This window comes from Trematomus bernacchii, unplaced genomic scaffold (assembly GCF_902827165.1).
Source record: "Trematomus bernacchii unplaced genomic scaffold, fTreBer1.1, whole genome shotgun sequence".
Taxonomy (NCBI): Eukaryota; Metazoa; Chordata; class Actinopteri; order Perciformes; family Nototheniidae; genus Trematomus; species Trematomus bernacchii.
The window spans coordinates 3,922,270-3,949,194 of NW_022987727.1; the positions used below are offsets into that span (position 1 = coordinate 3,922,270).

Consider the following 26,925-nt stretch of genomic DNA (forward strand, 5'->3'; position numbering starts at 1 on the left):
AATTTCAAAATGAGAGCAAAAGCAAAACACAGATGCAACAATTCAATCACAACATCCATATGTAGCCAAAAACATAAATATCAAAACTGAGAACTGTTTTCCTGCTTCTACCTTAGCAATCACATCTCCGTCAACATTCAGCTTTGGTAAAATACTGGCTCTGCATTTTATTTAAAACACATGGCGTCTGCTTTATATTCATTTACATCTTGCCCCCCTCACCCTGCAACGCCACAGTGCCCTGCACAACACTCTGAGCATCAAAACGTACCCCATGAGCAACAACAGTAATGATGATCATGCTGAGCTGAGCTGAGGTGTGTGTGTGTGTGTGTGTGTGTGTGTGTGTGTGTGTGTGTGTGTGTGTGTGTGTGTGTGTGTGTGTGTGTGTGTGTGTGTGTGTGTGTGTGTGTGTGTGTGTGTGTGTGTGTGTGTGTGTTTTTCTTTGCCTGTGAAAGAAAGGGGGAGGGGGAGATGGAGGCAGCCGAGCAGTAATTAGTGTTGCCTGTCATCCCAATCTCCATGGTGATGTGTTATGTATGCCATCTACACCTTCGGTACATAATCATGGAGGCACAGGAGAGCAGGAGGCATGGCGGTGGGTGTTTCTCAATGTCGAGGACGCTTGCTTGGTAGCACATGTCTTCCGAGTCACTTGCTTCAGAAGCGAGGCAAGAATCCTTCCTAGCCTCGGAAAACGAAGAATTGTGGAACAGGCTAACAGGTGTGCGTCATATGCGAGGCCCTGCCTTAAATGGAGTGCGATTTCCGCCAAAGATTTGGAAATTGGTCCGTGCGCAAAGCATTTTGGGGATTTTAAGACCGCGGAGTCTACACATGTGCAGCATCGAAATTTCCCGCAACGAAGTACGCCGGCCTCGGTAGCATTCCAAGCATCCTGGGGTCCTTCTCAGGTCGACTATTTTCATTTCCTCGGTCCTCTGTATCACCGGAAGTTGATTTGTCTGCGCCATCTTGAGTAGCGTCCCATGACTCTTATTTCTGCCGGAGGACCGAGGATCGAGGAGCGAGGAGCGATAATGGAGGAGCGATAACCGAGGAACCACCAGACCATCCTCCGGTGAAATCCTCAGATACTCTCCCCGCCCCCCTTACTGTGTATCGCTCACTGATTGGACGATGCAGCGCATGCACTGATCTGATGCTTCTTGACATGAGAGCAGTTTCCCAGCGGAGTGAAGAAAATACATGAAACTCACGCGACTCACTCCTCAGTTTATACTGTGTTTTGTTTCAATTAATGCATCATTCAGTTACAAATATGTGATATATCTGAACAACAAAGTGGTCAAAAATTATTTTATTCATTTATTGGAAAGATTTTCATGATCGCTTTTTTCGGTTTACATTTTCATTTATTGTCATTTCCATTCAGTCAGTCATTAAGTGCTATTTAACATGTTAATTTGCTACATATCCACACAAACAAAGTGTGCAATCCAATGCAATGAATGTTAATCTAACTGGGTTTTGATAGATAACATATCTCTTTTTCTTCTCTGAATTATTTTATTTCTATTGTGCACTCTAATCAATATTAATCCAACTATTGTTCGTTTATACATTTTAAGAATGGCGTTTATCTTTTTTGAGAATGAGTTCTTATTTTATTTAATGTATTTGGGTCTACAACAGATGATACAAATGTTTGTGTCAGTAAATGTGTACTAACAGAGGCGGGGGAAAATAACGGGGACAGAGCTGCTGTCAGACGAACAGCTGTGCGGAGTCATCACAAACGGACGTCGCTTCACGTGACGCTCCGGAGGAAAGGACGTCCCATTGCTCTTAAAACTAATTTCCCTGCTTCTCGTGGTTTCCTTGCGTCTCTCCATGCTTCCCTGGTGGGAGGCACTAAACGCAGGGAAACGACGCAAGTGAGGGACGCAAGGATTCCATTTAATCGACCTGAGAAGGACCCCTGGACATTGGAACAGTCCTTCGGCGGGACTCGATGACGTAGCATCCTTGAAATAGTGGCTCTGGAGCAGCTTTCCTCGACATTGAGAAACACCCAGAGACTGCCGTTACAGCACTTTGAGCAAGCACAAGATCAACCACCAGACACTTGTCACTTCTATAAATAGCCGTACAGTAGGTGACACAGCAGCAGCAGCAGAGGAGGCACTAACTGCAACTAAAAGAGAAAAAAAGAAAATGCCATAACGCAAGATGTGATATAATTTAAAATCGAATGTAAGAATAGACAAGAATTTATCCTCAACACTAGAAGGGGGAAAATACTTTATTTCTATTTCTGCATAGAAACATGCCTACATGATACAACATCACGCGCGCACACATAACAATGGACAGGCGGACTGGGTTAAAATCCATCACAATCATCTATACAATCCATGGGAAATATGAAACTGATGTGCTTCTCCATCACATTCGAATATATACAATAGGCAAATGAGGCTGAAAACATGAATTATGAAAATAAAAACATTTCATTATTGTTTAACAAACTTTAACAGATATTTAACAGTGCAAAATCAAGTAGGAGGAGAAAATAGTTAAAGAAATTATCCATAATGTGCTACATACTGTACGTACAACTGTACTTTTACATGATTACCAACCTCTGGGTCAGCGTTTAAACGGAGTCTAGTGAAGATGAAATTAACTTTCCCTTTGTTTGTTAAACATAAGGCCACTATGGTAGACCATAAGGAATATAAGTCACAAGTAAAAGAAAGCACACTCCTTCTCTCTGTGGAAACATGTAACAGAGACTCCACGGATCAGACAGACAGAAGCACACATTGAAGCTCTATTACTCAACATGAGGCACAGGTGGAACTGATGGCATTGCACTGTATGTACTTTGTGATGATGGTACAAAAAATTCTACATGTAATCTAATAGAGTCTATATTTGGTCCTGACTCAACCAGCACTGATGGATCTATTGTATGCAGCTAATGTGATTTGCAGACAATACTGCTCCATTGATTTTTGTTTCTTCTTTTGTTGAACTCTTTTATTGTACAAGGATTTACAAACAATGTGTTGCCTGAGCATCATTCATACCATGCTGTGTCTCGACAAAATATCTGCATGTTGTCCCTGTGGTCAGTGTTAAAAAGCAGTGGCACGACAGAAGGCAGAGACCGGATGATCGACAAAGAAATCCTCTAATCCCAGTTCACAGTAACAGTTTTGCTGTACAAACCCATATTCACAAGTGTTTGGGTGTTCTTACCATATACTGTGTATATATATATATATATATATAAAGGGTTCTTACTGGACAGTTAACAACTTTGATGGATTAAAGGCATTAATCCCAATGACAAAGTTAATTTTATTTAGTTCTAAAAAACTGATTGTACATATTACTTCAAGCAACCGCTTAGCAACATCTCTGTAGCAAAAATGTTGCCATATGGTTAAAACAGACTTTCTTCAGATTTAAACCCATGAAAGTCTTCCTCTGTAATATTACATATTTAAGTATCTTACTTATTAAGTAGCTGTCAATGTTGACCAATAACTAGTAATGACCAACTAAAGTTAGTATTACGACCCAAAACCTCAGCAGATCTGCTTCATCAAGACCCTGTGGTTTGATTTGACCATGTTGGATGACAATGCCCAAACTACCCAGTAACTAGCACTAGACTCAAATGCTCAATCCTGATTAGTTCATAGACATGACATCACACTATCCAACTGAGCCCCGCCCACTTCAGTCTATGTAAGAAAAGCGCAAAGAAATAAACACAGAAATCGGTGATATGAAATAACCAAAATGTTCGAACGATGGCAGTAAATGTTCATGTAGGACCATGTCTGTCATAACAAAAAGATAATTGAGAAAAAGATATGGCTGTGATCAGAATCATCGTTTTACTTTTAGTATGTACTGCAGCTGCCCATACAAATGACCTACAGTTGAATGCAGTTTGCATACAATTGGGACACGGTACTTCATATCATTACACCTTGAACTTCGACCCTTTTGCTCATATGCAGTATCCTGTGTAAAGGATTGTGGGTAAGAATAGCCAGAAAAGTATGCTGGCTTGCATACATTAAAATGTGACTTGATGGAGTATGATATCCATGTATTTTTGGCATAATACATCTGACATACCATATATTGGTACATACAAAATATTTTTTCCTGGCATACTTAATAGTATAGTTGTATAGGTATTTGTCTTCAGGTCCTTTAAGACATGTTCACTAAATGATTGGCATGTTAAAGGTAGTCTGTTTTTAAAGAATAGTTTACAATGGGAGGTCATGCGACACATGCTAAATGCTTTGAGACATGTTAATGAGTGTATGAGTGTAGTATGGTAAATATGCTATCCAACTGATTTTCTACCACAGGATTTAGGATTTATGACGCAGCAAAAATAAAATCGAAGAAATTCTGTTTTGAATCAAAATCCACCAGTTTTTTCATGCACTCTGCGCAGCATGTAGTCCGACGAGAGTTCCTGCTCTTTCTCCTTTTCGTAGTCAATCAGCATCAGGTCAGCGTTGTGACCTCCGGCTGAGCGTAGTTTCCTGTGGCAGCGAGGAGGTCTTTACAGCTCTCTGTAAGGAAACATAAAGGACAGAAAACAATCAAACAGTCACTTATGAGCATGAAAGACCTAGAAAGTGTTTTCTAGGAAGTGTATTTAAACATCACCGCTATATAACAGCTGTTCAGGCTGAACTCGTCTCTATAAACTAATCAATATTCTTATTCTTATTTTATTATATAACAATCCTACAAATGTAATTGTTTAATCTATGAAATGTCATACAATGAAAGTTTCTTTAACATTAGAATACAATTTACATTAATATAATCTTCTCAATTTAAGAAGCAGGAGCTAGCGAATTATCTTTATTTTCTGATAAATGATGTAATAATTGTTCTTTGTAATTTTCCATTTAAAGGTGGGGTAGGTAATTTTGGATAAACCAGCTCGAGTGCGCTAGAATTTGAAAATACACAGCTGGAAAATATCTGCCACTTCCTTACAGAGCCCCTCCTCCAACACACACGAACATGACCAATGAGGGCACGAGATAAGTTTGTGCACAGATGGAAGGCTGACAGGCAGGTAGGCCATCCAGTTATTTTAGCCGGGCCGGCTAGAATGATTGGTCATGCTTTTTACAGTACTACGGCTTCCACAGATGACATTTTTTTATGGATTTTTTGTCAAAGCACTTAAGATATTCATTGCTATCGGGATGTTAAGAGCATTCCATGGAATATAACAAAAAGTGTATCTCGAGCCGGTTTCTCAAACTTACCTACCCCACCTTTAAAGGTCTCCTATTATACTATTTTTAGGCATATATTATAGGTCTCAGATATATACAAATATATTAAAAACCTGTCAATGAATAGTTTTGCTCAAAATACCAAACAGATCACCCATTCTAGCCCTGCCTCATACCCCTCTATTTCAGCCCTGTTAGAGAAGTGCTGGTTCTGGGTCCGTAGCTTTAAAAAAAAAAAAAAAAGCTTATGCAGGAGAATTCTACCGGCAGATACTCAGCTAAATGCTGCCGTGATTAAACACCATATTATGTTCCACAACAAGGATTATTTCTATCAGACGTTTCTGATAGGACCGTTGGCGTAAAGCCAGCCCACATTTAAGATATTACGTCATATCGGCAGCAAATCTGGATCAGCTCCGTTGTACCCCCGTTTTTTTTAGATTTGGGTACGGAGGAAAAGAGAGAGGGTTTTATTTCCTGACACTGTGTGTATTTTGCATGATAGGGGACCTTTAAGGAGCAATTGATAAATTGACTTATATTTTACTTCGACAGAGAGATCCTACAGATCTGAAAGTCAGAGGACAGCAGGACGCTTTTGCTATGACCACCCATGTTGTTAATGGAAACCTATTAGTAGCAATCATCCAGACGAGTCACCTGGGAATATGAAGCCTCCTCCGAGCTAACAAGCCTTTTTTCTGCTTGTCAGAATTTCTGCCTGCCGCTTCCTCTTAGCAGCACACAACAGTTTGCCTCACCATTATGCTCTCATCAGGATAAGAGCTGGCGGTTGTCACATCTCTGAGGCAATGGGCTTTCCACCAGGACAGCGTTTTCATGTATAAATTGTGACAGCGAGTGTTAACACTGTCTGTGATTCCCTGTGACAGTCATAATCACTTCAAACCCACCAGCATTGTGTTCCCACTGCGGGGCGGGCGACCATTTCCTGTCACTGATAATCATCTTAGCATCTTCAGACCTGCTGCATCCATCTGTCCTTCTCTCTGCTTCCTGCCATACTGCTCTGGTGAAATATGATCCATACCTTATATCCTGTAACCCTGAAATTAACCTTACACCGTCCCCTATGGGCATGGCTTCGTAGAGCAGTGCCACTGAGTCATACTCTCTCTCCTGTGAGCAGCTCAAAATGGCTGCAATCACATGTTGCATGTTGTCAAGAAAATATGAGTTCTTGATTTTGAATCACAACTCAGCCACAGTCATTTTCCACACTGATAGCAAACAATGAAAGACCACTTGAGACATTTTTACAGGTAATGTCGACTAAAATGTGTTGTGAATGTGTGATTTTTTACCCTGTTATACAATAGGATATCATTATCCACATCCTCACCAGACACAGGGCTCGGGATTGAATTACCCCCTCCCCTCGCTCTCTCAAAGATTCGTTTTGAGCTGTTCTGGCTTTGCTCAGCCTCCCATTGCTTTTGTCTCTGCCATCAGAAAAAACGTCACTTGGCAATTGCATGAGCTGACCAGATAATTTAGCGTATTATTAGAGAAGTCAGCGTGAAAGGAGACTGGTGATGATTTCTTCGTGTTTGTGTTTTTCCCACTGTGACTGTGATGCTGTCAATTCTACATTGACGTATTATTTCCTACCCTGAGCATAGCAGGTCCACAAATATCCCTTCTCGTGTATCTGAAAGATATAACTGATTTTTCTTTATATGCATGTGACAACATGCTATTAACCGACACCAATCTACAACACTCAACCCATTCAGGGATTCACAAGGCTTTCAACAAACACGTTTAAATAAAATTTGCTTGTAATGGGCTGTCAAAAAAAGTGGGGGGAGTATATAGTCTCGTAGGAGCCAAGCTACAGTGAGTGCCCCCCATTTATGTGTTTTTTTTAGCCTCGACAGTGATGCGCTAATGAGCTTTGGTAGAAAAATGCATCCCGGTAAAGTGCAGTTTTGCAGGAAAACACCTTTAGTGTCGTTGGGCTGTTTGCAGATGAGTCAGGATGTTGACCGGGTGGGATGTGAGCTCAGGATGTCATGAATGAATCCACGACTGCCAAATATAGAGACTCTTTTCCCGAGGGGCTTTTAGGTACTTAGGGAATCTCAGATGTGTGATCCAGCAGCCATTCAAGCAGAGAGCGATAGCAGGCTGACAGCGGATATCAATAAAGAGACCTAAAAAGGGGCTTCTTTGTACCCATGCTACCAGTTTCACACAACTTATCAATAGTCAAATACAGAATATTGGTGTTGAAGGTCAGAAATCTATAAATAATCCCATAGACATAGCATCACAAATACCTACAGTTGAACCTGAGTATAGATAGACCCACACTTGGGTTAGAAAACACTATGCCATTTTTGCAATTTCTTGTTTGTACAAATTGAACAAACAATATATAACAGAAGTTGTAAATCTATATGCTGGTTGGCAATTTATTTTCTTTTTTTACCCTCAGACAAACCAGGCTAGCTGTTTCTTCCTGCTTCAAGTCCTGAGCAATCAGAGATGGGAGTGGTATCAATCTATCATCTCACTAGTACTAGGGCTGCACGATATATCGTGTCGTGACGATAATCGCGATATGCGCATGCACGATATTCACATCGCAGGACGTGCGATTTTTGCGATATTAAGTAGGCAAATTAACTCAAACACGTCATGTTACAATTCTTTTGCTGCTTGCTACAAAAGGAAAACTTGCGCTGCTCTCATGTCAGGGGTACTTGAGTGAGTGACATGCAGGCTCTGCATGCACAGCAAACCACCAATCACAATCAAATCTCCAAAGCAAACGGACCCGGTGATTAAAGGTCAAAACACTGAATAAAGTAGTTTCATGTGTTTCCAGGGCAGTTCGGCGCTGCTAACCGAGCTAGCTCAGCTTGTTGCTCTGATAACTTAAGATCCAGACGTCCGTGACTAAAATCCTTCATCCGGTTAAATAATGTTAAAAAAATACCAATTGTATAGCATTAAAGTTCAAGAAAGGATGGTTTGCGGAAAAAAAAACGGTCTTTTCTTCAATTCCTGTATGTTTTCATATCGCAATATATATCGCAGGGGGGGGAAAAATCGCAATGTCAGTTTTTTCCAATATCGTGCAGCCCTAACTAGTACCCAAAACATTAAAAGTGCCTTAGTACATGTTTTCCCAGAGTGTAGTGGAATTAAACCAGTGCTCAGATCAGATATGTGCTGTAACTTACCAGTATGGGCGTTGGAGTCACCAGCGGTCAGGAGGAAGCAGGTGGCCTCATTTTTAGTCTTATCTCGCCCTCTGGAGCACCGCAGGGTCCACTTTTCACTGGGGGACAGCGGCTGGGTCAGGCTGCAGCCTTCCTCCTCTGAAAGGGCCACATTTGCATCCCCGTTCTGCTTGGAGTCTGACAGGAGGACAAAAACACATAGTGATGTAAATGCCAAAGCTTTTACTGAGAGCCTGAGTGCCCACACAAAGCTAGAGGTTTGTGGCATAAAATCTGTATTTTCTGTGATGAAATTCAATTGTCTGAGATTTTGTAAGGAGTATTTTGATCGTGGTGTGTTAACTGTCTATGTGACAAATCATGGTTCCGCTGTCAGACAGTCTTAAAAGCATTTGGAAATATAAGCATACATAGTCTAATTATGTTACTGTATAACTCACATATTTATAATTGATTAAACAAACAGGAAGACAAAAATAATATTTTGAAATCAAAATCCTGATAAATTCAATAAATAACAACATTATTTTAAAAAGGTCACTTCAATTAAATTACAAATAAATAATGTTCTTACTTTCCTCTCATGATATCTAGCCATGCAGCCATTTGTTTTATTTGCCATTAAAATGTCTGCCAAAGAACAACTAAGGTGAATGCTATAGTGTTTGTGCTGCTAACACTGAAATATACATTTTAAATAATAGTTCAAACATTTCTTTCCAGCAACAATGTTCCCTTTACTCTAGATCCTCCACAGGAAACACAATATAATATGAAACAAAAATATTTATATGAGTGAAAGAACCTCCAATGAAGGCTGTCTGAGTAACCAAACACTGTTTCTATAAGAAGACATTACTGTTTACATTTAAAAAAGGTACATGTAAGCACCACACATTTCTCTAATTAAATCCTGAGCAAATAAAAACAGAACTCTCTGCTTGTCCAGATACCATCGAGAGCATGTTCCTGTCATTTGGGTGAACTGACCCTTTAATATTGTGTGCTGACCTGAGCGGTTCCTGCTGACGTTCTCCTCGGCGGCCAGCGGACACGTGTCGCTCTGAGTGCTGTCTCTGTGTGAGTTTGTTTCCGACTTCACAAACGAGGCAGAGTCAGTCGGAGCGTCTGGGTTCGGGTTGTGCTTCTTCTTCTTTTTCGGAAGCTTCTGTTTGGCCATAGCCAGCGAGTAGTACATCCCAAAGTTATTGACGATGACGGGCACCGGCATGGCGATGGTCAGGACCCCTGCGAGCGCACACAGAGCCCCCACCATCATGCCCAGCCAGGTCTGTGGGTACATGTCTCCGTAGCCCAGCGTTGTCATGGTGACCACCGCCCACCAGAAGCTGATGGGGATGTTCTTAAAGTGTGTGTGGTTGGAACCCGTGGGGTCGTCAGGCTGGGCCCCGATGCGCTCAGCGTAGTATATCATGGTGGCGAAGATAAGTACACCGAGTGCCAAGAAGATGATGAGAAGCAGGAACTCGTTGACGCTGGCCCTCAGCGTGTGGCCCAGCACTCGCAGGCCCACAAAGTGCCGCGTCAGCTTGAAGATACGGAGGATCCGAACAAAGCGCACCACGCGGAGGAAGCCCAGCACGTCATTGGCAGCTTTGGAGGACAGACCCTTCAGGCCCATCTCCAGGTAGAATGGCAGAATGGCCACAAAGTCAATGATGTTGAGTGTGTTCTTGATGAAGACCATCTTGTTTGGGCAGCAGACGATGCGCACCAGGAATTCAAAAGTGAACCAGACCACACAGATGCCCTCCACCACAGTGAGGATGGGCTTGGTCACCATCTCCGGCCTCTCCTCTTTCCGTGTGACGTTTCCCTCGACAATCTGCACCGTCCGGTTCTGCAGCTCGTTGAAGGCTTCATGGGTCTCCAGGCAGAAGGTGGTGATGGACACCAGGATGAAAAATAGAGAGGCAAACGCCACTCCCTAGACAGGACAGATAAAACACTTAGTTTAAGGTAACCTATTGTGAAAAATGCACTTTCTGATGTCTTTTATACATAAATATGTGTCCCCGGTGTGTAAGGAGACTCACAAAGTGTCCGAAAATACAACCCTCTCTCTTTTCTCCTTACCCACATCTCTTAAAACAGGTGTACAACGGAGCTGATCCAGATTTGCTGCGGTCATGACGACATTAGTCAAATGTGGGCTGGCTTTACGCCCACGGCCCTATCAGAAACGTTGCTGTATCAGAAACAATGTGTGACTTGTTTTGGAAGTAATATGGTTTGTGTTTACATTAGCAAGCATCGCTAACACTCAGAGCTAATGCTGTACTGGAGAGAGTATAAGAAAAGGTACTGTAAAAAGCATTTGAGCTCCATACTGTTTTAAAAATAATCCTCATGGTTTGGAACATAATATTGCGTTTAATCACAGCAGCATTCAGCTGAGAATCTGGGTAGAAACCTCTCTTCACAGAGGAGAGCTTATGCCTGCTCCAAAGGGGCGTGGCCAGCAGCAGCAACATTTAAAGCTACAGACCCAGAATCAGCACTTTAATAACAGGGCTGAAATAGAGGGGTATGAGGCATGGCTAGAATGGGTGATCTGTTTGGTATTTTGAGAAAAACATATATATATATATATATATATATATATATATATATATCTGAGACCTATAATATATGCCTAAAAATAGTATAACTCTGCTGCATGGTCCCCTCGTCCCTTGGAAGAGGCGGAGAGGTGGGTGTTTTTCATCTGCTGGTGGACTACCGGAGAGATTTACAGCGCTTGCCTCGGGGAGGGAGAAAAAGAGCCAGAGCGTCCACAGCGGAGAATAAACAGAAGGGCAACCATGGCAACCATGCGCGGGAAGTCTTCTTCGCTGCTTTTGTGGCAGGACTACAGCGCCACTTACAGGCCTGGCATATGTACTACAGCGTCTCCAGCGCTTTCGAGCGGTCTCGTGTGAACGGACACGTTTCTGGTGCCTGTTGCGTGTGGACGGAATACTTTTTTGATAACGATTGCGGTCCGTTTGCGTTATCGTCCTCGTGTGGCCGGGGCTTTAATAACTACACCAACCATAGGGTGCTGTGTGAGGTTTCACATACATGAGTCTCAGGGTTCAATTTTGTTCTGAAAAGGAGTTTTTGTGTTTTGATTCACAAGTGTAGGAGAGGGAAGTGGAGAGAGGAGCAGAGCCCGCTGACACAGAACAGCGAGCGATAAAAGACTCTGGACAACGAACTGAGTCATGAGAGACTTCCTGTCACATTCAGTCCTGCTGTTGAGTTTATCAGCCATGTTTTGGTGAAACAATGCACTCATTGATGCCTCTGATCCAAATGCAACATAATTTAAATCTAGAGCTGCAGTTACTAGTCGACCAATTGATAAGTTAATACAGAAAAAGAAATCGCCACTATTTTGATAATAAATTGATTGTTAATGTTATTTTTCAAGCGGAAAAGGCAGAAAATGTTGTTTTCAGTCAATCAAATATAAAGATTTCAATTTTCCCTTTTTAAATTATATTATACTGAATGTCTTTGGGTTTTGGACTGACATTAAAGTATATTCATATTGTATCGTATAGTTATTTAAAAACATCACCTTGGACTTTGACAAACTGCAGTTCTTAATTTTCTGAAATTTTAAAGACCAAATGAATAATCAATTAATCAAAAGAATAAGCAGCAGTTTCTTTGATAATGAAAAAATGTACAGCCCTAAATAAAATAAATAATCTCTCTAAAAATCTAAATACAATGACGGCTGAGTCAAACCACTTTAAAAACCAATGGGAGGTACATTGAACAATGGTGCTGCATGGCTTCCACCTGATCCAGCACAATTGCCATGCCTGTCTGTGTTTGTGTTAACATTGTGTGCTTACTCATACCCAATCTGTCTTCATTGTTTACTAAAGCCTGGACAAATTGCAAAGCCTCTCAAACCTTTCTCCAATCTTTCAGCTGGATAAATATGTACCTGTGCCATGCATGCACTCAGCTATTTTCCACCTCCGGGGGCCTCTCTAATATCAACCGGCTTTATAGCGTTTGCTTCTTTGATTCGAATAAAACAAATAAACCATGTGATGTTTGACACTAATCCGCTGCGAAACAAATTAAATAAAGTTTTGGTAGACAAACCTTCATCAGGCTATTTTGGAATTAATCAAATGTAATGTGAGGAAGGTCTTTGTACTGAAGCATTGTTATTGAATATCTCTTACTGGAAGTGATGAGGATAGTGTGCGGGAGACTTTAGTGTTGTATTGCCAACCTATTCTCCTACGCACCTGTTGATCTACAGGTGTGCATACGTTCGGCTCTTTACTATGGACAAACAACATAACTAGGATCAGGCGAGGTTATGGGGTTTAGAGAGTTGGGAGAATAGCAGCTCATTTTCAAAACAGCAATACTGCACACATGTAAATATATACGATAATAAATATCTCTGTTGTGCACCCAGATAATGTGCAGGTTATTTACCATAACAACCTTCCTCCGCTTTGTCCCTGCAGAGCTCTGAGGCCCTCGCAGTTCTGATCCCCCGAGAAGATGAGGGCTGAGCCGAAGGACAAGAGGGAAGACGGTGAAGCCTCGACTCTGCCCCAGGAGGAGATCAGAGTCACGTGTCCCTGAACATCACCAAGGACAGCTGAGTCTCAGGGAACATCACAACAAGCCAACCAGTAAAGAGAAACTACCAGAAACAGCAGCACAGAGCTGACTTAGTCATACATACAGCATACTGCCGCAGCTGAAGACAAAGATTGAAAAAAGTAAATGAATGTCACTAAATTTCAATATCAGTATATAAAAATATTTTTTTATTTTTTATATTTAATCTGCTATGCGGTCACTTTAGCTGTCAGGTAAATGAGGTGGGATAAAATAAAAAATTAAAGTTACATTTTCCCTTCTTTTGTGTTGTTGTAGTGTAGTCATCTAAAAGTAGTATATAAGTAAAGTGACTGAAAATTGTACATGAGATATACTTGGTTAGCAATGCTCAGTTGTCTACATTTTTGAAATATTAATTATCAAATCTTGTTGAAGCTTTACACCCTGCATCACTGAGCAGGGGGTCTACTGATGTCTTACTTGCTTTCATCTGAAAATGTGTTTTCAGTAACACTGGATGTTTACAAGCCTTTATTCAATGAAAATGAATCAAGTACTAATTTACATTCACAGTGTCTCCAACACACACTGATTCAAAATCTGTTTTCATTGTGTCCTTTCATCCATGATTTCCCATTGAAAAGCTGTCCAGACAAAAGAGCCAGATATAAAGTCAGCACCAGATAATTAAGGTGGGCTTCACTAAACGAGAGGGATCAGCCTCTGTTGAAACATCTCAGCAGGACCATTTCCAAAGTCAATTAATAAAAACATTGCCCCAGCTTTTCATCAATCCACTCTGGTCTCCACTGCCTCACTGTGGGTTCTTCACTTGTTGCACAATAGACCTGGATAATGAATAGGAGCCCAGTGTCAACAATGGTAGACAAAGTGTTGATGAACTGGCCGGACATGTATTGATTGTAAATCTTATGAAAATAAGGAATTGGACAGATCTGATCCAACAGTGCAAATAACTCTTTTTGGCCAGAACAGAAGGCTTTTTCTTCCCATTTAACAAAAAATAGCTGTCAGTCATTTTGACAGATTAATTGTCTTTTGATCTGCAATCGTTGTCCCTGACACACGGAGCAAGCGGCTCCTTTTTTTTACCTGACGATCAAATGGACAGACAGATAAGAGACTAGCCAGTGACGGGGGACATTTATATTATGCTTTATCCATCTTTTAATCAAAGTTACAGGCAGTCTTGTGGCCATTCAGGCATGACAGGACGAGTGCCGATTTAAGAACTGACGTTAAGATAAGATAGGGCGTTTAGGAATGCTTTAAGACTGATAGTATCTTTGAACCTTAGGTCAAGATAGTTCAAGCAGATAGGATATTTGTAATGTCACTTTCCCACCTGCGAACACAGCAGATTGTGTTTATTGAAATGCATAACTGTAGTTTCAGTTCAGCGAAAGCCTAAAAAAATGTGTCCATTGTGTCAATTTTGTCCGGCTGTTTTATCATCGATCATATTTCTGTTACAGTCTAAAAGATATATTTGTACATTATGAATTTCTTCTGGCTTAAAAAACAAAGCACACAAGGGACTCCTTCAGTAAGACAACAAACCAGCAGCCACCAAAATAGAAAGCGTGAGTCCTGCTGTTGTTCAGATGCTTGTGATGAGCCCAACGGGCCGTGACAGTGTTCAGTTTATTCAAATGCCAAACGGTTTACCCCAGAAGTAAACAGAGCTGGTATCTGCGGCCAGGGGCAGCTCCGCAGGGAAGATGCCGGAGGTCTAGGCACACACACTACGACAATTTTCTCTGCTCATAAAAGGCTCAACAAAAAGGTCTCGCAAAAACACATCACAGCTTGACCTCACACCTGCGTATCTGTCGGTGGCTGCACTGCCACTTCTCTTCCTCCAAGTATTTAGTCTTGTTGTAGTAGTAGTCTTTGTCTGTGGCTATTCTAGTTATTTGCATGTGTCCGTGTATACAAGTTGATTTCAATGAATCTTGCAGCATTTAAATGTGTCTGTAATGTTTATTTAAGGCCTGACACAAAGGGATACCACAACATAATGTTTACAGCTCAATGGTGGAGACTTTAAACACAGTCAGTGTTGGACTGGTTGCCATACTGTTTCTGTTCCACCACAGTGGTTTCCATGTCAGGGTGCTGAGCCTCCTGATGTTATGATCAATGTTCGCACAGAGCTTTCCCTGGGAATGTAAATACAGCCTCTGCAATCTTCCCGAGGGGTTAAAGTGTATACAAGCACTACGTGTGTATGACATTACTTCCTACATCTAACCTCGGTTTGCAGTACATTTCAATTTCACTCCAAGGGATCAATTAAGTCATTTAGAGAGGTTGCTTTGCATGTGCTTTAGAGGTAAATGGACTTCACGATGAGTGTTTCTATTTTATTCTACTCAACTACATTTTCATGGAATATATTTACATTAGCTTTTTTTTACATTTATTCTACCTCACTCCTTTAATAGCTTCAGCTCTTACTTGCCTGAAGATCAGACTGAATGGCCATTAGTCTTCACTGGTTCATTCCTTTTAAAATGCCTTTTTTAGTTTAGTAAGATTTACAATTCTTGACTTGTTGTGGACATGATGTTTTGTCAAACAACACAATTTGGTTTTAATTAAGTAAGTTTGTTACGTTATTTTCAATACTGATGTAGTTTAAAGTTGACATTAATTTGGGTTTCACATGTACCACAAACACCATCGATCCGCGCCATACGCTAAGCTAAGCTTTGCTTAGGAAACAAATTGTGATACTTAAAAAGTTATCCAGGAGACTTGAAGTGTCCCTCAAAGGTAATAGACAATACACTCTCAATGTTTGGGAATGTAAGTGTTGAGACACCAGGCTGAAAACTGAATGATATTTATGGATGATAGCACAGTTGATTTTAAAGTCTCTGAGCACTAAACCTACAGTATCGTAAGAGTCTAAGGATAACGCCAAACACTGCCTGTGCCAAAAAGACATCAGCTCAAGGTCATCAGGTGTCAGCTTGCAGACTGAGACGAGGTTCCCCCGAGGAGACAGCCGCAAGGTCCCAGCTGGGAGACTCAGATCAGTAAGAAGTGAGGCAGGTGGAGCTGCAGGCGGAGCGTCAGTGTGCAGCAGCTGGGGAGTGCCATCACGGCCAACACCTCCAGCTGTTCAGCATCACACTCTGTTACTAACACTGACACACAGGAGCCACAACAACGAGGCTACTGAGCAGTCAGCAGCTGCACAGCCAATAAGAGCAGCAGCTCTGATGATTTCTTAGAATTCATGTCACACTGATCCACCACCCGAGGACGGAGGAGAATTAATGTCCACCACTCAGTCTGCCAGGGAAGCCCCTGGGGATCTGCAATATACCGGTATTGACCAAATTCAAAAAATAATGTTCTCCCTTTCCCAATGCCACAGTGTAAGACTAAAATGCACAATAAAGAAAGCTATTTCTCTATTTATTGCGATCATATTGAAACATGTTTATTTTGTATTGAACCAGAAGGGTATGATCTAAACTGCAATACAAAACAAGACAAGGTTTTGGCGGTAGGGCACATTTCTATGTTTTGACTTCCTCTTATTGAAGGGCTTTGAAGTCATTTTCCACTTTAACCAGCGTCGACCACCGATCAATGAACTGCAGCAAGGACATACATAAAATAAACAACAGCTATCAGTGGAGAGGACCCTAACACAGAGCAGAACACCTCTACAATGAGGAAGAGGATAAAGACAGGGGGAAACGGACACCAATAGGTACGATAAAGTAGATGATGAAATTCCTTCAGATCAGGAAGGGCACTGCTACATCACCGGGGGTTTACCAGACACATGGCAGGGGGTTTAGGCTGAAAAGATGAAAGGTCAATGACCAGGAGTCGGTGGATGTGGAAGATCAGGCCTTCAACGTCCAATGCCAGGGTCCCTTTATGATTAGAGACAGGGGTGCAATACTGTACTTAAAATTAAATAGGGAAAAGAGACAGAAAAATGTATCCAGAGCTGAAACATTCTTCCTTTAAAAAGACCACTGTGTGTATAATAGCTGTGAGGGAGTTGCTGAGTCAAAATAAAGGTGCATGGTGGGGTCAGACTTTTGATATTTTAAGAAGCAAAATGATTCAAAACAGCCACGTTCAGTACAAGTCTCAAGTAAAGGCTGGATGTTTAAACCAGATCTCAGCATGCAGGAAAATAACAATTAACCATTCAGTATTGATCATAAATCAAAGCGGTTCAAATCTATCCTGCCTGTATAAATACTGACTGTATTAACATGTAAATATACTTTCTACAATCGTGCTGAGTTTTAAAGCTGGAGTGTCAACCTTCTTCACTGATTAATAATATGTCATGTGTAGATATGATGAATGTACTACATCAAATTAGTTAGTAAAGGGAAAATCCACTTAAAAATCACATTATTAGTATTTGATTTGCAACTTAATGTCAATTCACTTTACTAATAATTCCTCTTTGCTTGGACAATATTTCTAGTAAGTTATCAGGAAGAAAAGTTGCAACCACTTTGTGATGCATTTACTGATATCACAGCAACACATGAACCAATCTATTTTCAGCAAACGGCTTAGAACAAAGCAGAATAAACAAGCAGCACCATAATCACACAGGATTACTGAGAATTCAGAGTTATAAGAGTCTCATTAACGAGGCTGCGCTGCTTTGATGTGTGAAAAATCAAATCCACTGCTCCACTCACAAAGAGCAGAGAAAGGTGTCAGCGCTGTGAGAGCCGGGCCCAGAGGTTCTGCTCATAACACTTCTTTATTATTTATCAACTAGGTGTCACTCCGAGGCAAAATGTGTCGCGTGAAGTTTAATATTCAGCAATCAGCACCTAATAATTAAATACATATGAATGTCTTTGAACATCTCTCATTTGAAAACAAGGTGACTTTATCTAATGTGGTAAATAAATCTGTATGTAAATGCCAATCCACAATAAATGTGCAAAATCTGAACCAATTTAAAGAAAATTAGTGTTTTATATTGCCAAATAGATTTGGTATTTGTGTGTAGACTCGAGATAACGTGCATCAAACCTCAACAACCCCACATCAATTAATCCCTTGGTCTCACAACAAAGACAAATTGATTTCTTTTTTTCTACGTTGCTCTTTTCTGTGGGAAAAGCACTTTTAATTGCTCACCGCTGATAACAAGTTGTAGCCCATTACCACAGCGGTGATAAATTACAGGCAGGAGCGCCGTGGAATTAATGAAATATTGAATGAGGGAAGATTGAACCAAGTTATCTGGTCTGACTCTGAGCTCAATGTTACTGTCAAGTCTAATTGTTTCATGTAACTAAACTGAGACTACAAAGACTACATCAGTCTTTTAAACTGAAATAGACTGTTTATTAGTAAAAAAATAAAAATAATAATATCCTCTTTATTTCAATGGATCTGTGCTTTGAGTGTTCATATCTACATTTGCTGAACAATGAAAAAAATTGTATACCGTTTAATTTATTCTGAACCCCCCCTTTGTCTATTTAGGTTTTTGTGCTACTTTATGCTTCTTCCAATTTCCGTTAAGGTTACTTTCATGTTTTTCTCTAATAAAAGGAAAGCAATTAACAAAAGTAGAATATAAAAAACTTTGCCCTGATGATGGTGCTACATGAAAAACAAAGTCAGAAAAGTTATTAATTCCTATCTGGCAATTTGTATTCATCACATATTTAATCCAAAACCACAACAGTTCACTTCATGGTGGTGCTAGAGAAAGGGTAGAGAACCCAATGAACTGTTGTTCGCTTAGCATGGACAACGACTACATCTCATACATTGTGTATCTGTTGTGTGGTAAACACTTTCAAATTAGGCTAAGAGACAGGCATTGTGTTATTAAAAATGCAATGTGCTGTAAAGAGCCATTAGAGTACCTCCTGTATTAGCAGCTGTGCATTTAGAACCTCTCTTATCCATGATTTGTGAGTGGTGCCATCATCAGTATAGAGGCTTCATGTGCCGACTTCAAACAGCTACACCTCCAGTCTTGGTTGATAGTGAGGAGGATGTGGCTTTAAATGATGGACTGATTAACTTCCCTCCGGCTTTCAAGAATCACATTACCTGAGACGAGCACGGAGGCTCTGTGAAATAAAAAGGCCATAAAGGTAACGTGAGTCTCTCGAAAAGCACTCGGCATCCTCTCAGAATGCAAAGAGCAAACATATGTACATGAATGGGCTGGAGAGGAAATTGACAAAGAACATTATGACCGGGTCAATATATGTATGCATTCTTAATACATACTTCCAGATTCACATCTATATGCCACGTAGAACTTCACAAATCCTTATTGATTCATTTGCAAATATTGGGTGGTGGGAGACGTGATGAACTGGCAGGCAGAGCATCTTCAGATGGCAGCTGTGACTCAGAGATGTCAGCTGTTCCACAGTGACAGTCTGCAAATACCACCTGGACGAGAAGCTAAAATAAACACTATTTGAATTGTGATTGGCATGCAATAAGAAGACTACACTTCCAATGCGGGAGTCTCTGAATAGACCATTCAAACTCCAAAAGTAGGCAAACAGAAAAGACAGTGAGAATCAGCCTTTCTCTGTCTGGACTAAATTTTTTTTTTTTTTTTTGACCAGTGAAAGCTCCTGGCTCTTTGCCTTGAAAGCTTGTGCTATGGTGACACTCGATACTTTGCTATTACGTTGACTTTATTAGGCACTCAGCTGCTTTTGTTGCTAAGCCATTAGGCATAGGCTTCTTTCTGACGCTTACAAATGGATGATTTCCATTGAGGAACAAATGAGAGCAAAATGATTTTAATTGGAAAGATTGCAAACATACCAAACATAAATGCATCTTTTGCATCATGATAAAATCAGAAACATTTAAATGTATTTTAAGGGAAGTGAATATTAAAATCATAAATACATATCAAACACTTAAGACATGATTTTGAATAATGTATTATTCACTAAAAACAAGCCACTTAAAACAGGGCAGTATGTCTCTCTCAACATGGTAGATTAAGTTTCTGAATGGTGGGATCCATTTATCTTTGCCTGTAAACTTAGTCGGACATCATCTTCTGTTTAATATACAGCATGATTTATTGCACATGGATGTACACAACAGTGGCCTTTCAAACACTCGTGTTTTGAGGACCTCTGAGTGCAAACCTTGAATGAGATGTGTGGGAACACTTCAGTCCTGCAGCACTTCTGTCATGAAACAGCATTTTTATCTTTTTACAGCATTTTGGTACAATTTCACATCATACATTTAGTGAGAACTGAAAAACTGCTGCTCACATGACTGAAAGAAACATCTACAGAGCTGGTGATGCATTCTAAGAAAAATATTGACTTCAACTGGGAGCTGAAAAAATACACTACAATTGTTAAAGCTTGCAAAAAAACAAAGGTGCGGAGTAACAGTTGATTAGCATTATTAGCACAAAGTAATTCTAGATTGACTTTAATGTTCCTTTTGGGGTCTTTGAGAACTAAGGCCCCTCAAAAAACATATTGAATATTGATTTATCAGCCAGATATGTTGTGATTTGTTTCTAATGATCTTGTTCACTAACATATTGTTGTACCCATAACATGTTTCATAAAGGTGTCCAAAGAAACATGGTCAAATCTATTGAATTTTCATATGCTCTTTTTCTGTGAATGGTGTTTACAGTTCTTTTTAACACAGCATTCCTCCTCCCAAACCCTTGTCGTATATCTATTTGGATTTCTGTTGATTTTTTGGGTTCTCTTATAAGGAATCCTAGTAATAGTTGCCCCAAGCATTAGTGAATACATGGGATATACAAATGTAAATGTCTGTCAGAAGAGTTTTTGCCAAGACTAGAAAACAATATATATTTTAATATAATAAATGGTTAATTGCGCACTCATTTTACTGCACATACAGCAGTGGGTTCTTTGGAAGCACAATGACAAAGTAAAACCAAAAATGTAAATCACTGGAGATATGTGATTGTTTAACATCTCTTTCCAAAATTGCAACTATTAATAAGCTGTTTAACCAGTCTCCGCTATTCTGGGAAGGATTTCCCTAATATGTTTGCAACTGGTGTGCAGATCCACACAATAAGAACATTACTTAGGCCTTAATTGGCCTGGCTCAAAGTCTGTGCTCCAGGTCACCACTAATGTGTGGGAAGGGGTTGAGATCAGGGCTCTCTGCACACCTAAACCGGGGAAACGTTTTCTGATGGACCTGGCTATTACCTAAAGTACCATTGTTGTACCTTGTCAGAACCAAAAGAACACAACCCTATGTGGAGAGGGGTCACCACATACTTTTTGCCATTTATATTGAGGATTTAAAATGTGCAAGTCTTTATAGGATGTTCAGATAAGAGCCCTGGTTGATGCATGGGTGAGTTTATAACTGTTCTTGGAAATAGGTGAAATAGACATAAAAATATCAACTGTGACCAGGAAGCAGACAAATAACCACATTAAGGCCCAACAAAACCTCACCAGACTAGGCTGTCATTTCTACACTTGCCTGAACATGTTGAGATGTTAAGTGGGTAGACTTTACAACTTAACAACTTAACAACTGTATTCTTGATATTAAGTAAATCATAGAAATGAAGTTATTGAAATGAAATGGAGCTGCTGACCCTTCACACAACAGGCTAGAAGTTTAACAACAACATGTAAAGCAATCTTACTCTTCAAGGATAAAAAACTGGACGAGAAAAATGTTTACAAAACGCAGATATATGTCACATACAGCAAACATAACACGTTCCCGTGTAAAGGCAGCTCAGGGAAGGCTTGCTAGGGACACCTGTTGATGATCGGAGAACGTTTGAGCTTTCCCTCCCAGTGGTTGTATGGTCTCATGTGCCCATTAGAGCGCACTAAGGAGAAAACTCACCCTGGCTGCTTTGGAGGAGTAAGGGTCGTCAAACAGGGCCCAGACCTTAGGCTGCCAAACTTCGCAGCAGCTCCTCGACCTGTCCGGACAGTCCTCGATGCCGAACCGTCTCGGCATGTCTCTGTCGTCGTCGGTCTCCGGGTCGGGGGGTTCAAACGTCTCCAAGGCTTCCTCCGCGTCCCGGTGTTGCCGGTAAGTCATCCAGCAGCACGGCTCCACGTCGGTCTCGTCAATCCCCCAAAACGCCAGCTCCTCCTCGAAGAGGGGCCCGCACACGTCGGCCGGGCAGTGTAGCTTGCCGGTCCGGTAGTAGTTGAGCACATAGGCGAAGATACCTGGATGTCTGTCGAAGAAGAGCTCGGCGCTCGGGGTCGCAGCTTCCGAGTCAGAGCTGACCTGCGGGTCCGGGTCCGCCAGCCAGGCCAGGCGGGTCCCCGGCAGGGTCCTCAGGGTGCTTTTGTACGTTTCATGTCGAGTGCCACCCACGTTGATGGTAATTTTTTCCGAGTCTTCCCCTCTGAACATCTCCTCCTTCAGACATGTTTTAGACGGAGGTTTGTTGCCTGCCTTGCGCCCCCGGTAAGACGAAACACACACCGAGCTTATCATTTAGAAGCAAGGACCTTCTGGCCTACCTTACAAGATGTTGTCCAATCCGACAAAAATCAAATAAATATTGCCAAAAGAGCCCTCATTTCAGACCCCAGTCCTGATACTGACCTGTGCGTGTCATTTATGCAAAGAAACAACTGTCGATGGAGACAGCGCAAAAGTGAGACGCTCAATAAAAACCACCTGTTACAAAACTCCGCCTGGTGTTGGAACAAAACGCAGGTGTTTTTAAATGTTGTTTGTCGAACAGGTTGCACAATGTTACTTAAATGAATGCTTCAAGGTGTTGCACTTACGATTTTCCGCTCATTTTGCAAAAATAAATGTCAAATTACGCACAGCAGGCTTCGTGCCTCTGAAGTAATGTGTCACTCCTCGCCTCCTTTTAGAAATGTTATCCAAATTCTGCAACGCCAAAATTAACAACTATTCCTGATAACTTTTCTCTTCTCCACAAAAAATGAGCAAGCTTTCCAAACGACCATTTATTCACTCGAGTTGAGCTATTCCTCCAGTTCTTCCCGTTCAGTTCGCATGCCAGATGTGCTGTTGTTTTCCAGCTGGGTATCTGTTGCTTTCTTCATAAGTAGCCTCTCTTGCCTTAGCGACACAGCCCCGGATGGATGGTGCGTTCAACAACAGCCTCGACAGTTTAACTCTTTGGATGCTGGCGGAGGCTGGCACACTGAACCACTCCCTCCAATCTCTCTCTGTGTCTGTGTCTGTGTCTGTGTGTCTGTGTGTGTGTGTGTGTGTGTGTGTGTGTGTGTGTGTGTGTGTGTGTGTGTGTGTGTGTGTGTGTGTCAACCTTCAACTTACTTTATTTGTAGATTGTAATATTGAATAATGTGATTCAAACATTTTAGCAGCAGATAATGATTTTCCTTCAATTTCATTAGTAGCCAAAAATGATGATTATTGTTATTATTATTTCGTTATTATTAGTATCATTATTAGTATTGCTTATTAGTAGTAGTGCTATTATTATTATTATTTGTATTGTTATTATTATTATTATTATTATTATTATTATTATTATTATTATTATTATTATTATTATTTTTGAGCAACAAAGTGTGATCCAACAATGTGATCAGAGAAGTCATGATGTTGCTGAAACAAACTAAGACTGACACCTAGTGGATCCTTCAGTGAACAACATGATCAGTGAGCCGGTTGAATGAATCATTCAGAAATACAGAAATTACATTGATTTGAAGAGATCGTGTTCAGTTGATTTACTAATTGTGTAACCGCAAAACAACATCTGAAAAGTTTAGGTGAAAGTACTGCATTCAGTATTGTACTTAAAGGGGACCTATTATGTAAAATCCACTTTTTCATGTATTTTATACACAAACATGTGTCCCCTCCCTGTGTTAAGAGATTCTGAACATTTCAGGAAAAAAGATTCACTTTCTTTTTGTCCTGATCCATTTATATAAAAACCTGTCTGAAAATGAGCTGATCAGATGTTGGCCACTTTATGATGTCATAACGATTTTTTGGCTTGTGTAACCATTAGCCAGTAACCAACCAAGGTAACACCCGCCTTATCACCTGAATCTCCTCCAATAGTAGTGCTTCTCAAACTTTTTTCAGTATTGTACCCCCTTTGAAACATTTTCTCAGCCAAGTACCCCCTGACCGACCCCGAACATTTTTGATAGAAAAAGCCTATACAAATAATTACAATATAGTGATGTTCCATCAGTGTATGATTTATTAACTCCTTCATGCATGAATTACAACAAACTAAGGATATTTTCATCTTTATGCATGAGACGTTTTTTTTAACAGATTTTTAAGTAATATATGTTTAACAAACCAATAAAAAAAATGATATATTATGCAAAAACTATAAAATACAATACACAAATATTATAATAAAATCCACTGTGGTGCCTGATGTGCAACTATACCATCTGAAACCCCATGAATATACAAGAAAACAGCATTAAATTAGCAGTCTCTATAGTGACCACAATGCATGAAAGGGTTAAAAAACAACAACCTTGTAACTGAAAAAAATTGCAATTATAAACAAACTATGTAATAACACTGCAATGACACTATTTAGGAGTTGTCGGTCGTTAGCGATCGTGTACGGCTTTTTGGCTTTAGCGATGAGAAGAGACACCGCATACGAGGCCTCCAGTCCTAAGCCAGCTTTGGCTTGGGGGCCCCCCTCACTCTAGCGTGTTCTCACTTCACACAACACGGAACCAACTTTTGTCTTATGATGTTAGCATAAGCACACATATTGTATACATAAGCATGTAAACACCCTGTGTTTAATATTGAAGTTAAAAGCATCAATCTGGTGCACTTTGAGAGCAAAATTAAGAGATCTATGGATACATCTCTCAACACCCATATAAAACAGAACTGTAAACAGATTTTTCTTTATGGATATTTTACAAATCACTCCCCTTTTAAACTGTATTCTTGTTTTGTCATACAGTATTTCATAACTGTTTTTCATTTATTCTCTCTGGCTGTCCATCTCATAATGTTCACATAAAGACTAGCTGTCAATAGGAATATCATTCAGAAGAATTATAATTTCATGCAAAAATCTGTCACAAAAAGAGGTTGCACATTTACAATCAGGTGTTGTTATGGCAACGTCAGTGGCCAAACAGCCACATTTACTGCTGCAAATACGTTCAATCATGCTGTCGACACCTAAAGCAGTGGCAACTATGCCACCATTTCAGCTGACTTTTTCTCAGAAATACTGTCACATAACATCCATATATTTCAGTGCTAGGTTGATGCTTAGCTAAGCTAACTATGAAACACTTTAACTGACAGGACTCAGGATCAACTGTGTACTGTAAGGTAGCTTCTAGCTTTATGTCGAACAGTAAGTCAACATTTCCCAGAGAGCTTTCTTTGAAATCACCAGGTAACGCTAAAAAACATTACATTTAGATTGTATGACAAAGTGTTTATTTAATATATCTGGCTAGCTATAGCTACTTGGTTTAGCTTACCCCCGCGATTCAAAGTAACGTCAACGTAGCTGTAATTTCTCCTGGCTCAAGTGCTGGCTCTGGGGTTGTTGTGTGAACCACCACTTGAGAATTGTCGTCTTTTTTAAGAACAAATGTTCTTATGTCCATCTTCAAAAACTTTTGAAAATAATATTATATTTTGGTTTAGGTCAAAATATAATATTTGTAAACCTGAAGAGTCAGTGCCAGTGCCTCACCAGCCATGAACCTCACTGCACGTCACTGCAGAAGCTTATATATAGACATCTAAGTTTTTTGTGCCCCACCACTTTTGTACATATAAAAACGCCACTGGTAATATTACAGTGTTACGTTGATTTGTTTGTCCTTCTCGGACCATGCACTACGCATTTCAGTGGTTTTGTGTTAGAAAAGAAAGCAACCAATCAGATCTTGTTCTGGGTCTCTGGGTAGAATATCCTTCAACCAAGGTATTCTATATCCTTGATAGAATGCCCTGGCCGTTGCACTGAATGAGATTTGTAGCCAAAGGGCGTGTTCTTTCAGAGTTTCCCTCGGTTCCAGGGTACTCTCGAAGGCCCGGTAGTTCACTGGCTCGAGACAGAGGATCTAGAATGAATGCGACGAAGCAATTCATGACGTTTTATTGTTTTTAACGTTGAAATGGCTGTTCAGCTTAGAGAGTCAGTGCATGAGAAGCGAAGCGGAAGTGAGGGACCAAAACAAACGATTAAGAAGGCACACACACAGACGGTTAATCCTTTTCATATTCATCTCACCCGGACGCAAGAGTTTATTTTTTATGTTTACATGTTTTCGATCGACGAGAGAGAGTGAAAATGGAACCCAGACGCTATTTGTTGTTTGTTTATATCACGCAGCCTGTTCTTCTTCTCTCGGTGTATAGTCTGTCTTCCGGTTGTTGCCTCTTTTGAATGACGAATACACACTACCGCTGCCTGCTGGTAAGGACAGTTATTGCCACTCGTCAACTGAAGTCTTTGCGGTGTGTTCGTAGGCGGGCGGCGTAGCCGACGCAGGCGACGTAGCGGACGTAAAAGTCGGGACGCCTTCGGTATGCGTTCTTTGGTCTCAGGTTGGTGTGTAGCAGCCTTAACACGAAATGCCGTGAGACTGGGTTGGTTGTGCAAGACCAGAGATGTAGTTCATTGAGCGGTTTCACACAAAAAAAAGTGTTACTTCACAGTTTTACGGCAACATAATTTTTTTTTTTACTTGCAAAATTATCTTTTAAATTGACGAACATCATATGTGTAATTTGTGGCACAATTCAAACGGGATCGAAAGAAAATTCTCACCATTGACTTCAATACATTATATATATATATATAT

At 40.5% G+C, this 26,925-nt stretch overlaps 1 protein-coding gene across 2 annotated transcripts; it reads right to left on the reverse strand.

Annotated features, from left to right (window-relative positions):
* Positions 1-2,260: 2,260 nt before the first annotated feature.
* Positions 2,261-23,192, reverse strand: kcnc4 (potassium voltage-gated channel, Shaw-related subfamily, member 4). Of its 2 annotated transcripts, none has more exons than XM_034144581.1 (4): positions 21,980-23,192; positions 9,485-10,421; positions 8,474-8,650; positions 2,261-4,574 (listed from the first exon to the last, which is right to left on the reverse strand). In XM_034144581.1, exons 1-4 carry the CDS (start codon positions 22,586-22,588, stop codon positions 4,507-4,509), a joined length of 1,791 nt encoding a protein of 596 aa, XP_034000472.1. In that variant the 5' UTR covers positions 22,589-23,192; the 3' UTR covers positions 2,261-4,506. The 2 variants fall into 2 exon arrangements, with proteins under 2 accessions (XP_034000472.1, XP_034000471.1); XM_034144580.1 differs by having other exon boundaries at positions 9,464-10,421.
* Between the last annotated feature and the right edge of the window lie 3,733 nt (positions 23,193-26,925).

Coding starts and splice junctions, on each gene's coding strand:
- kcnc4 (XM_034144580.1), bottom strand. CDS start 22,588: ATGATAAGCTCGGTGTGTGTTTCGTCTTACCGGGGGCGCAAGGCAGGC. Junction 10,422..21,979: donor ACTCCTCCAAAGCAGCCAGG/GTGAGTTTTCTC, acceptor TGTCCTGTCTAG/GGAGTGGCGTTTGCCTCTCT. Junction 4,575..8,473: donor TGACTCCAACGCCCATACTG/GTAAGTTACAGC, acceptor GTTTCCTTACAG/AGAGCTGTAAAGACCTCCTC.